Source organism: Triticum urartu, unplaced genomic scaffold (assembly GCF_003073215.2).
Source record: "Triticum urartu cultivar G1812 unplaced genomic scaffold, Tu2.1 TuUngrouped_contig_5716, whole genome shotgun sequence".
Lineage (NCBI taxonomy): Eukaryota > Viridiplantae > Streptophyta > Magnoliopsida > Poales > Poaceae > Triticum > Triticum urartu.
The window spans coordinates 4,849-17,136 of record NW_024116413.1 but is presented as its reverse complement, the minus strand read 5'-3'; the positions used below and the strand labels follow the sequence as shown (position 1 = coordinate 17,136).

The 12,288-nt window shown below is 45.4% G+C and overlaps 1 protein-coding gene across 3 annotated transcripts; it reads right to left on the bottom strand.

Annotated features, from left to right (window-relative positions):
- Positions 1-77: 77 nt before the first annotated feature.
- On the bottom strand, positions 78-11,834 carry LOC125529597 (probable peptide/nitrate transporter At3g43790). 3 transcript variants are annotated; one of them, XM_048694006.1, is made up of 9 exons: positions 11,676-11,834; positions 11,398-11,586; positions 2,334-2,374; positions 2,126-2,186; positions 1,872-1,974; positions 1,679-1,781; positions 1,534-1,587; positions 1,370-1,432; positions 101-1,268 (listed from the first exon to the last, which is right to left on the bottom strand). In XM_048694006.1, the coding sequence occupies exons 2-9, from the start codon at positions 11,570-11,572 to the stop codon at positions 1,122-1,124; spliced, it is 747 nt and encodes a 248-aa protein (XP_048549963.1). In that variant the 5' UTR covers positions 11,573-11,586; positions 11,676-11,834; the 3' UTR covers positions 101-1,121. The 3 variants fall into 3 exon arrangements, with proteins under 3 accessions (XP_048549965.1, XP_048549964.1, XP_048549963.1); XM_048694008.1 differs by lacking the exons at positions 11,398-11,586; positions 11,676-11,834 and adding an exon at positions 2,770-3,143 and having other exon boundaries at positions 78-1,268; XM_048694007.1 differs by having other exon boundaries at positions 99-1,268; positions 11,398-11,820.
- Between the last annotated feature and the right edge of the window lie 454 nt (positions 11,835-12,288).

Sequence of the window (12,288 nt, the reverse complement as noted above, 5' to 3'; positions counted from 1 at the left end):
TCAACCCCGTTCACTTGAACGCTTCCGCTTAGCGATCTACAAGGGTATGTAGATGCACTCTCCTTCCCCTCGTTGCTGTTTTCTCCATAGATAGATCTTGGTGACACGTAGGAAAATTTTGAATTTCTGCTACGTTCCCCAACACGTCCCTGCCTAACGCCCTCCACAGCAGACCTTCCCTCCACCCTCCGCGGCGAGGCCATGCCCTGCTGCTGCGACTAGTCGTGGGTTGGGTGCGGGATCTGCGGCCGGTCGCGGGGGGGTTCGCAGTCGGCCTTCCTGCATGCGGCCCCCTCGTATCCGGCGGCCCTCTCTTTCCCGAGCCGCGGTGATGGCTCATGCGCGGAGGCGATGAAGCTACATTGCTAGAGGCAGTCACGAAGTCCCTCAAGACGGGTACTTGCTGGCGCTGCTCCGGCCCCGGCGAACTTGGACCCGCGTCTCTCCGGTGTCCATGGCTGCCGGTGTCCTCTGTTGGGCGGCTCCAGCCTCGAGAACCCAGCAGCTGCGTCCCTTCCAGCTCGCCTGGCTCCTCGACGTCTCGACGGCTATGGCCACGGCAGCTCGGATCTGCGTACCTCTAGTCCTAGCTTGCCGGCGTTGCTGTTCGCCGTCGCCCAACCCCCTCTTGGTTTACTTCACCGTCTGCCCTACCTTGTACACTTCAAAGCCTTCCCTTTTTGCCAGATCCAATGCTCGTGGATCCGGAGGAGGTGCCACCCTCCGACGGCAGGTGCAGCCCGCCAACCCCTCTTCCGACATGGCGGCTCCGATCAGCGTTGGCTTCCTCATCCTCGTTTCCAGATTCGGTGGCTATGGGATTGCTTAGCCTCAGGCCAGGGAGAAATCCCTGCTCGGTTTGCCGATGCTGGCAACGACGGCGTCTGCGGATGTCGTTTCCTCCTTGGAGGCGTTGTCAAGGCCCTCGGTTGCGCCCCTCTTCGAGCTCAGGGGAAACCCTAGGCCCGGTTCCTCCGGACCGGATGGCGACGGTGTCTCGGCGTCGTATTCCTTCTTGAAGGCGCCATCTTGCTTGCTCGCGTTGTCCCCGGTCTTGGCTCTGGCGATGTTGGTGACCTTGTTGGTTCGAGTTTGCTGCTCTTTGTTTGGGTTTGGTAGGTCTAGCTGTGTTGTATCTTCTCTTCGGGCTGAGCATCCCTTGTCTTTCTGCTCCGGACACCATGTTCACGCCTGTCTGCGTTCGTGTCATGTGTTGTACCCTTATCTGTACTTATTCTGCTCCTTCTATCAATGCAATGATACGCAAGCTTTGCGTATTCGCGAAAAAAAAGTGGTTAAATACGATCTTAATTCTGCAAGGATACTTCTGTATTTTTATAACTCGATATCAAAGTTGACTGATCCTCACCTGTGCAAGAAATCCTCCAATGGCTGGTCCAATAACAAGAGCTATTGCTCGTGAAGATGTAACCTATGACATAATGTCAGACATAATTATCAGCTAGTAACAGATAAGCCTTTCTTCAAATGAATCAAACCGAGAGTCTGAAAATAAAGATGAATTGTTCTCACAAGAGAAATTCCTAGTGCTTGGTGCTCTTTTCTGCAGACTTCTGAAGCATAGGCCTGAAAAATGCAGACACAACCGTGAGTGTTCAACAACTAATGCCATTTGCTTAATTTAATTAACTCATCACCCTCAGTGTACAGAAATCACCTTGATTGGTCCTAATATACCACAGAGTAACCCAAGTAGCCCCCTAGTTACAATTGCCATCCAGTAAGTCGTGCTAAGGCCGAAAAGGGTGTTAAATACGATCCTGAAAAAGAAGTAGTAGCGTAGGATTAATTTTGATTGAATTGAATGGAGTACGAAATATGTTTTCATAATCTAACTGAATTTTCCATACACTGAGAGGATACTGATAACAATGCAAGGCTTCCTCCCATATTTGTCAGCAAAAATGCCCCATGGCACAGCACTGATGGTTCTTCCAAGGAAATAAGCAGCCCCTTGAGACAGAGTATACAGTCAGTAGCTACTAGTCGAAAAATAACTATTTTCGAATTATGACGCTATTAGAGTCTATTCGGTGTACTTGTAGTCTTTTATTCCCTTATTTTTCCAGTAAATTGACAAACGTTGACAGGGGACAATACTAACCAACAAAACCAGCATAGAACCCAATGTCTTGCTCTTGCTTTGCGACTTCCAAGTCCCTAATCTGTTAAATAATAACAACGGCGAACATATAATTAATCAACAATAAAAAAATATAATTAACCAACACAAAGTATGTAATAATTCAACAAACGACAATTCATGCATACAATCAGGATAGATGTTTAAGTTTTGCGACTTCTGTACATACCATGAAGTATAGATAGGGAAACAGTGACTGGATCGGTAGAGCTGGAAAGATAACAAACCAAGTTGTTAGTTAGCAAACGCCAACAATTGATATACCTTAACTTATAAAAAAACCTATAGAAATATGTCCAATCTTTTAACGAAGGTGACAAAAAAAAGTGAGTTTTGTAGACAAACTGCAGAAAGAGCCTCTGGAGAAACCATGGAATAAATGCAGAAAGGTACATGTTTGGGAGCATCTCCTAATGTTTTGAAGTCTGAAATCGGAATCTCTTGGTTATGTTAATTGAAAGCGATTGGGTTGCATTATTGTACTAGAGTGGCAAATCCAAATGTTATAACCCTCCAGATTCTGGCAGTCATACAGCTGTTCCATGAGGATGCTGCCTGATCATCAGAGGAAATCCTGTAAAAAAGAGCATCGTGTGGCATCATACCGGCACACAAGCATGCGATCCAAATGTAGAGGAACTCCGTGTAGGGTATCCGGTGGTCGGCCTGCGTCTTCCTCTCCTGTCTGCATCCGGGGCATCGTTCATGGTACACCTTCCTGACGCGGAGCAATGGCGCCTCTCGGCCTGATCCGGTCATCTTGATGCCTCCGGCTGCGACTGCGGCTGAATGCTACGTGACTCTTCCTACTCCGTTGGACGTCCTTAATCCACATCAAGATGATGCCTGGATTCTGAGAGTCGCGCGGCATCCTCGTTTGCCAAGAGCTGGAGAATGAAGCCTGGCTCTAGTTGTTCGTGGATTCTTGCCTTTGGTTTGTTTGGCTAAATTTAGGTGGCGGGATGAGAGGGTTGGCCAAGTCTTTCTCCTTTGGAAAGGCTTTACGTGCATGTGTATATAGTACTAGTACAAGTGCGGCCGCTCCTCTTTCTCACTCCATAAATCATAATGGCAAATTCTTTTTTTAGAAGTAAAAAGCTTAATGCTTTTTTAATAAAAGCTTAATGTTGTTTTCAATCTATTGTGCAGTTGCGAACCAACCTATGGTTGGATGATTAGAGGGACAGTGGTATCTTCAGCCCACCAGGGCTCAAGTCCGACGATGAGGCGCCTACGGTGACTTCGCAAATCTTAAGATGATATGCCGGCTCAGTCTCTCAGAGGTGCTCATAGGGTACGGTGTGTGTGTGTGCATTCATAAGGGTGAGTGTATGCGCGTATGTATGAGCACTTGTGTCTGTACTGTGTTAAAAAAACCTATGATGGAGTTTTCTTTTGCCAAGAAACACCGTACAAACGCAGACACTCTGTGTTAAAAAAACCTATGGTGGAGTTTTCTTTTGCCAAGAAACACCGTACAAACGCAGACACTCAGACACCATACAAACCTATGGTGTCTTTTGCCAACAAACACCGTACAAATCTATGGTGTCTGCGTTTGTACAGTGTTTCTTGGCAAAAGAAAACTCCACCATAGGTTTTTTTAACACAATACAGACACAAGTGCTCATACATACACGCATACACTCACTCCTATATGAACGCATACAAGCACCAGTGCAAAGTCTAGGACTTGAACTATGGTAGGCTGGTTTCACCACAAGGAGACACCGAAGGCCTCCACAAATTGAGATTTGACCGTAGAAGGAACGAATTGTATCCAAGGAACAAGGGGATAAAAAAGTAATAAGAGAAACACATTGCTCATGGCTTGTATTGTAGTCGTATTCTTGTAGTCCGCCCTCCATGCCTCTTTAGTCTTTCTAATCCCGAGGCATTTTTCCCTCATTCCTTTTGTGGTAGCTTACGCGTCAGAAAAAGGCATCTTTTCCAGCTTGCAAGATCGCTTCGCTTCTGGCGACTAGTTCTACCCATAATGTCTAAAGCTACCTTGAATGAATGAATGATTTGTAATCCCCATGAGTTAGATGGACCTAAGCATCTGCTCTGTTCACCCGATGGTGGAGTTGGGAGGGCATGGTTTGAGCCCACACATCTTGGACCACTCCGTCGCCTCAAGGAATCATTGAGATCGGGCTCCTCGTATAGGAAGCAAAAATAATATACACTCGGTCAAGCTTGAGACATGGGGTGTGTTTGATTGCTCGCAGCCCCCCAAACAGTACCAGTGCATGCAAAAAATCCTATTCGATTGCTCACGCGAGGCGTTGGCTCGTACACGCACGAAACTCAAAGCATTCCATATCCTGACTTGCTAGGAACGCTTGAATCGACCGTTTCAGTGGAGCCGGGCTGAGGCGAGCGCAAGTCAGGAGGGGGTTGGCGTATGTAGGGGTGCAGGCATGGAGGTGGTGAGAGACGAAAATCTATAGGTGTGATATGGCGCGAGATCTGTAGTCTCAATCCCCCACCACCCTCCCCTTTTACTCGCTCACCTCTATTGGGAGAACAAATCCAGCCTCAGTTCTTGACAGCGGTACCGGCGGCGACTTACATCTGTGGTACCGGCGGCTCGGACCGAGATCTGTTGCACCAGGATGTGCTCCTCCTCCCTTAAGCTACTCGTCACCTTCGTCTCCGTCTCGTTCGCCTCGTCTCCGACATGGGTGGTCATTGTCTCACATGGCGGTAAGCAGCATACAACTACCCACCACCCCTCCACTATTTTGTCATTAGCTAAGGTGTAGGGTCGATTTTGTTGTTACTTACCAGAACATCGATTTCACTAGGACAAACGGATGAAGCTGCTCGTTCAAGCATCAACACTCGTAGTTGTGACTCAGACATAGGTCATGTTGGTCCACAAGAGAGTGGTTCGTCACAATTCGAAGCCTGTGATTAGACATGGTCCAATGTTATCCCGAGATAGTGAGAGGATGGCGAATCTAAACTACATCTACAACATTAATGATGTAGAGATTGTCAACATGCTTCGAATGACAAGATCGTGTTTCTCCAAGATTGTGAAGATGTTTAGAGAGGGGGGGTTGCTAGAAGATAACATCTACACCTCTATGGAAGATCAAGTAGCAATGTTCCTTCATGTTATAGGTCATAACCAGAAGTTCAAAGTGATTTACAACACAATTAGGAGATACAAGGAGACAATTTCCCGGTATTTCAAGCAAATCTTATATGCTATTAGAAAGCCCAGAGGAGAGATGATCAAGGCACCTAATGGTCAAACTCCTTCGAAGATACGTACGAGCTACAAATGGTATCCATATTTCAAGGTGAGCAGTACTAACTATTAGTTCTTGCCATGAGATGATTGTATTGTTGTGAGTCATAATACTTTTTCAATGCTATCACATGATTATATTGATGCAATAGATCGTACTCACATGACTGCTATAGTGTTGAGGTCACGGGCTGCAGCATACAAGCATAGAAAGCACTACACAAGCCGGAATGTACTTGCTGCTTAGGAAGGATCAACCCATGATGCTAACATTCTTCAATATCCCTGATAGTAAGTTCTAGCTAGGAGATGTTGGATATGCATGTCGTCCTAGGGTTCTTCCACCCATTAGGAAAACTAGGCACGATCTTGATGAGTTCTCTGCTAGGAACTATCCTAAGATTGCCGAATCTAGCTTTAGAGTTAAAGTTGAGAGGGCATTTGGTGCTTCGAAGAATAGATTAAAGATTCTTGATCAAAAGGCATTCCACCCTTTCATACCCAAGTTAAGCTTGGTCTTGCATGTTGCATTATTCATAACTGGATCTTAGAGCGGGTCCTGATGAGTACATGTCGGATGAGGATGATGTGACAACTAATGATATTGGATCTGTCCATGGTGTGAAGGCACATGCTAATGAAGCTTGCAAGAGCAAAAGGTTGGAGTGGGCTAAGGCAATGTGGTCTAAGAGGTAACAAAAGGATCTAAAGAAGACGAGGATGGTGAAATTTTCCCCCTTTTATCCATATGACTCTTAATTTGGTACTGTCATTTGTTAGTAGTTAGGATCAAAATGATGTTAATTTCATGTTTGTATAGTGCACTTTGTGGTAAGGCCACAACTAGTGAGAAGGGGTGACGAGAACATTAGGCCAGGAGCAATCAAACGCCAGGCAATTGTATCTTCACAGCCATAACCATGTAGTGCTGCCAACCCATCAAATGACCTTGTGATGCAATGCCGGCGGCCAACGAAGTGCAAAACATGGTTCAAAAACTGTATTTTCTTAAAGAAAGAATGTAAGGGAGGCCCGTACAGTATAATTGGTGCAACAAGCCAAAATTGTAAATACCATGCCTTGAACCTGGATGGCTGAAATGCATAAATCCCTTTCCACCACTAGGCTATGCCTTAGTTTGCGTTCAAAGACTGTATTAGCTTAGCCAGGCTCTACCAGGCCAAAAGTGCAAGGGGGGCAAAATCTATTTGAGCAACCACCGTACGATTGTTAAGGGGGCTCCTATCACGCACAGGATTGGGACGATCCATTAGGGACTCAATCGAATGTGGTAGCGATTCAACTCACACTGTAGCGACCCAGGCAAGTACCGTAGCGACTCGACCAACATTACAACGATTTGACTGACAATGTAGTGGTGGGACCGACACTGTAGTGATCACAGCGAGTACTATGGTGACTCGAATGGATACTGTAGTGATTGACTTTTTTGGTTTGTTGTTTTCTATTCAGCTTTTAAAACACAAAAAGGTATTTTTAAAAGTGAACATTTTTCTTAAAACTCAAAAAATTCTCAAATTCCTAACAAAATTTGAAAATACGAACATTTTTTGGAAATGCGGATTTTTTGCCAAAACATTTTTTGAAAACCATGATTTTTAAAAACATGAACTTCTTTGGAAATTCCAAACATTTTTTAGAAAGCATTTTAAATAAACTCAAATAATTTCGAAATTCCAAACATTGTTTGAATAGTGAACACTTTTTGAAATTTCCGCACATGTTTTGGACGCAATTTTTTTTAAAAAATGCAAAAAAAATTCAAAAACAATTGCATTCCTTAAAATAAATCCAAACGTTTTTTTTTAAATTTGTGAAAAGAAACAAAAAACTGTAAAAAAATCAGTAAAAACAAAAAAAAACAAAAACAAAAACAAAATCCCAACGGGAAGGTTCCCAAAACCGAGTTATGTAGAACGTACGTACAATAGATTAAATGGGACGGCTCATCTCACCATCCTTGTGTGTTTGGTCGATATGCTTTCACACAAAGCGACAAATAGGATTTGCCTTTGTCAAAGACCGTACTTATTTGTAGTCTGTGTCCGCGTCAATAAAATCCATGATTAATTGCGTGCATCTACACAAAAGATTCGGAGCGAGTGACGGCTGAGCTTCCGGGAAACTTCCTCCATGGTGTTCCAGGCTGCGCTCGCTCGCTCGCTCCCTGTCAGGGAATAGACGGACCAAATAATTCACCCCGATAGCAACCCAACCGGGGTCTGGATCTGGAGTGAAGACCATACGGATGGGATGGATCGCCACCACGTATCCTCTGTGTGTACGGTGCACTGGGAGGAGGGTAGATGTGGCCATTTCGGGTCCCACGTCATGCTACTACTAGCACCCATCTTGGTACCGTACACATGCCACTGACGTTGATGTGCAAAAAAAAAAGACATGCCACTGACGTTGATGCGCAAAAAAAAGACATGCCACTGACGCGCAGCACATGGAGGATCAATGAAACATCTGTGTATAGGTCAGTTATAAGGTCAGGCACGGTAAGCAGCGGCCTGCGCGCCTTTTTTTTGTCTAGGAAAAGGAAACGCTCTGGACATGGCAGATGTAGAGCAACTCAACGTTAGCTACGATTAATACAAACTTTTTCAAAGCCGTCGTGAAAGTGCAGTTTCTGGAATTCCTCAAAACGTTTGGCAAATCCACAAATTGTGCTCTAGTGCCAAGTTCGGCTAGCCCTAGTCAATTGGTCGAAGCCTGCTACCCTACCATGCCATGTTCAAGGAGTTAATGGACTAATACCTTGTGCTGCTTACAACAACATAGGACTATTTGTATTGGAGTTTGAATACTATAGAGGTAATATCATCGGGAGTCATAGAACTTGCGCTAAATGTTCAGTTTGGTGCTAAAACTTTAAAAATACGAATTTATGGTTATCCAACTTGTGTTATCATGCAAATACGGTCACTTTGCTCGTATCTAGCCGTATAGCCTGCCCATGTGACGCGCCAGCCTGACGGAGGCCCACCTGTCAGTGGTTAGGAGTGCACAAGGGGTTGGGTGACTCTAGCACACCATTTTTCTTTTCAGAAAAATCCTTACGTAATTTAGTCAAATATAATGAAAAAATGATGGGGTAGATTGGGTTCGAACCAGCAACCTGTTTTTTTTACGACATTGAACCAACAACCTGTTAATTAAACAATTACATCCATCCCACCAGTGCTGCTCGAAACACTCGCTTCCGACTAATGATGTTCGCGCTCATCGTCATATGGCCGACTCTCCACAATGCGGCCTGTGCGGAGTCCGTGACTCCTGGCGCCATTCGCTCTTGGAATGCACGTCGTCTCGAAGCGTTTGGGCTCTCATGGATGAGGAGACTACACATAAAATCATAGAAACATCGGAGCCCAAGGCAAAGCAGTGGTTATTCACGCTAATGGAGCTGCTATCTCATGAGGATTTTGTGTTGGTTGCGGTAACTCTTTGGGCCATATGGCACTCAAGGCGTAAGGCGATCCATGAAGCTATATTCCAAAGTCCCCACACGACTTATGGATTCATCACAAGGTTTTATAGCCAACCTTGGCATTGTTAACGAGAAAAATCAGAGAGGGGCGGCGACAGTCGTCACACACGATCACGCACATACACGTCCAAGGAAGCCACCAACAAGACACTTCAAGATACATGTGGATGCGGGAGTGACAGGTAGAAAAGGAGGATCAGCTGCGGCTATTTGCAAAGATGAAGAAGGAAATTACATGGGGAGTTCAGCCCTTGTTGTCGAAGGGGTCACAGACCCAGCCTCCCTTGAAGCGATGGCATGCCGGGGGGCCTTGGCCCTTGCAGAAGATCTTGGAATCCAAAACCTGGTGGTGGCTTCGGATTGCCAACAGGTGGTATCTGACATCAACAAAAACGCTAGGGGAACGTATGGAGCGATTGTTAGCGAGATTAATCTTAGAGCACCTCCCTTGCACTGTACTTTTGTTTATGAGAGTCGTGCTGTCAATGTCGGTTAGCAAAGTTTTCTTTTTCTAGAGGTCGAGGACGCCATGTCTGCTTTGGTGCTCCTCATGATGTCAGATGTATTCCATTCCAAGTGGACTTTCATGAATAAAGTTGGATTTTACCCCTCAAAAAAAAACCAGTGCTGCCCGATGTTGTACATGCACAGCTAAAATCTATTTGATTACACACAAAAGCACGTCAAGTTATTCTAAAAAAAACATGTCAAGTTTGTCCAGGTTAATCAAATAAATAGACGCACATGTCTAACTGGTAATTTAGGGGTGGGGCCACTAGTCGGTGTGATACTAACAACAGGTTAGGCTAACTAGGTAACTAGACTAATCTACACAAGGCCCACCTGTCAGTGGGTCAACCAAAAATTTGTAACTTGGGCGCATGGATAATTCCGCAGGGAAAAAAGGAGCCCAATGGATTCCATTCGTCGACCTCAAGTATGAAACAACAGGAGCTAACCACTACACCAAGTACCTATAATTGTCTAAAAGATAAACAATAAATTTTATATTTGGCAATGAAACTACTCGTATTCAGGTTTTTTCTTCCGGACCGAATTTCTGATAACAGATTGGTTACCATAAATTTTTGTGGTCCCCAGAAAACTATGTTATTGCCTGAATTTTTTAATTTAAATGACAGAAACCATGTCAAATATATATCTCTCATATGCATACAGTATCAGAACGACAATGAATTGAACTTGCGATTTTTCAAATTTGAATTTCATTTGAATTTTTTGGCCAAAAAGGTGAGAATTTTTGGAACCGGTTTTCTGGCTGAATGTGGGGATAAATGGAATATAAAAAGAATATGCGTCCATATTAAAGAAGGCACATCTCTTTATAGTCACGAGTATGTAGCTAGTGCATGTGTGTATACGATGTCTAGAGTTCAAATCTCCTCAAATCTTCTTTGCGATTAAGTTGTACCCATGTGTGTTATTAAGGGGCTACTGCTTAATTAAATACAAAACAAGGGATGTTTCTGTAAAATAAAAATATGCGCGCCTCGTTCAAGCTGTTCCCAATCATTGAAAATGGGCATAGCCACACTGACATGCCACATCAGCGCAGGATACGTCTGAATACAAGCAAAGTGACCGTATTTGTATAAGGATGCAAGTTAGATGACCATAAATTTGTATTTTTAAAATTTTAGCACCAAATTAAACATTGAGCGTAAGTTGTATGACTGCATGTGATATTATCCCAATACTCCCTTCATTCCAAAATATAGTGCGCCCGCGCTTCCCGAGGTTTAACTTTGACCATAAATTTAACCAACGGGACCAACTGCGGCGGGAGAAAAAATTATATAATTGAAAACTTTTTTTGAATACGAATTCACTGATATAATTTTTGCTCCCGCCGCAATCGGTCTTCATAGTTAAATTTACAGTCAAAGTTGAAGCACGAGGATAAAGAAAGTACTACATTGTGGAATGGAGGGAGCACTATATTACTACTCCAGTATAGACATGATAGAATCTACACAGAGAGGTCCCACCCCATGCATCTGTTGTTTGTCTACTGCCTCCCGTATCAGTTTCGCACCCTTGATGATGGAGAAGGCACATGTGAGTTACTCCATCGTTCTCAGCTTTCACCCATCGTATAGGACAGAGGGAGCAGTAGTAGTAAAGCAAGACCATCGTCGTTCAGCTAGGGAAACATTAATGTATTATAGAACAAAAAAGTACAGGTGTTGATGTATTCTACTCCCTCCGTTTTTAAATATAAGTCTCCGTAAAGATTTCATTGTAGTCGTATGTAGTTCATAGTAAAATCTCTACAAAAACTTTAGGAAAGGAGGGAGTAGTAGACAAAGAGTACGAACGGAAGAAACGGCGTACGCGTCCTACATCCAGAACGCTGGAGGCTGGAGCTGGACCCATGCTGGAAACAAGAAACTCAAACAAGGTGGAGGAGAAGAAAGGGAGGGGCGCACTAACCGGCGCAGAGACAGACGACCCACACGTAGAAGAAGTTGAGGTAGGGGATGCCGGTCTTGCTCTTGTTGATCTCGTCCAGCCTGCATCCTGGGCACCCTTCCTTGCAGAGTTTTCTCTCCCTCGCTGCTGCCAGCAATGGCGCCGCCGAAGACTCGTTTCTCTCGCTGGCGGCCATTAACTAGCTTCTCTCTGATGAACAGGAAACGGGATGCGGAGATCAGCTCGGTCGACCTCTGCTTCCGAGAAGTGAAGCAGAAAAACGAAAGGCGCCCGTTCACCTCTGCGGGAGTAAATGGAGCAGTAAAGCGCACAAGGTAGGCGTTAGCGTAGTGAGCATTTGCTGCTTTTAGTGCGAGTGTAGATGCGGGCGCGCCTTGTGGACTGTGGTGTGTTGTTCCTACCTGGTGCGTGGGATGGACAAGAGGGTTTGGTCCGGAAAACCTATAAAAGCTCCAGCCGTGTCCCCAATAGGCTTCTCTAGGTCATTTTTTTAGTGCCGGCACTAAAAAAATGTCCTAATCGCGCCCCCAGGACGCCGAAAAATGCCGGTTCGGCCCTTTTTTCCGCTCGGCGGTCACATGCCGAACCCGGCGCACTGGGGGCAGTTGGGGGCTCCGCCGCAAGGGAAAAGCGCGGCTGGCCCACGCTGTCAGGGGAAAAGCCAAGGTTTTCTTCCCCGACTCGTCTCCCACCCCTCGCGCCCTCGGCCGCCAGTAGCTATATCCCGGCGCCGCCCGCCGCCTTTCACCACTAGATAGTCATTTCACGCCGGAAAAATAGCAGAGCTTCGCCGCGGGAGCCCCTCCAACAGCAGCTGGGCGTTTCCGGTCACGGAGGGGCAGTTTAGCGGCGCGTACATGCCCACCGGGCGCAAGGTGTTCGGTGATTTGC

Excerpts from the sequence above, each read along its gene's own strand:
- LOC125529597 (XM_048694006.1), bottom strand. The coding sequence starts at position 11,572 with ATGGCCGCCAGCGAGAGAAACGAGTCTTCGGCGGCGCCATTGCTGGCA. Across the intron at positions 2,187-2,333 it reads TTCCCTATCTATACTTCATG|ATTAGGGACTTGGAAGTCGC; the intron begins GTATGTACAGAA and ends ATTATTTAACAG. Across the intron at positions 1,433-1,533 it reads AAGCACTAGGAATTTCTCTT|GTTACATCTTCACGAGCAAT; the intron begins GTGAGAACAATT and ends ATTATGTCATAG.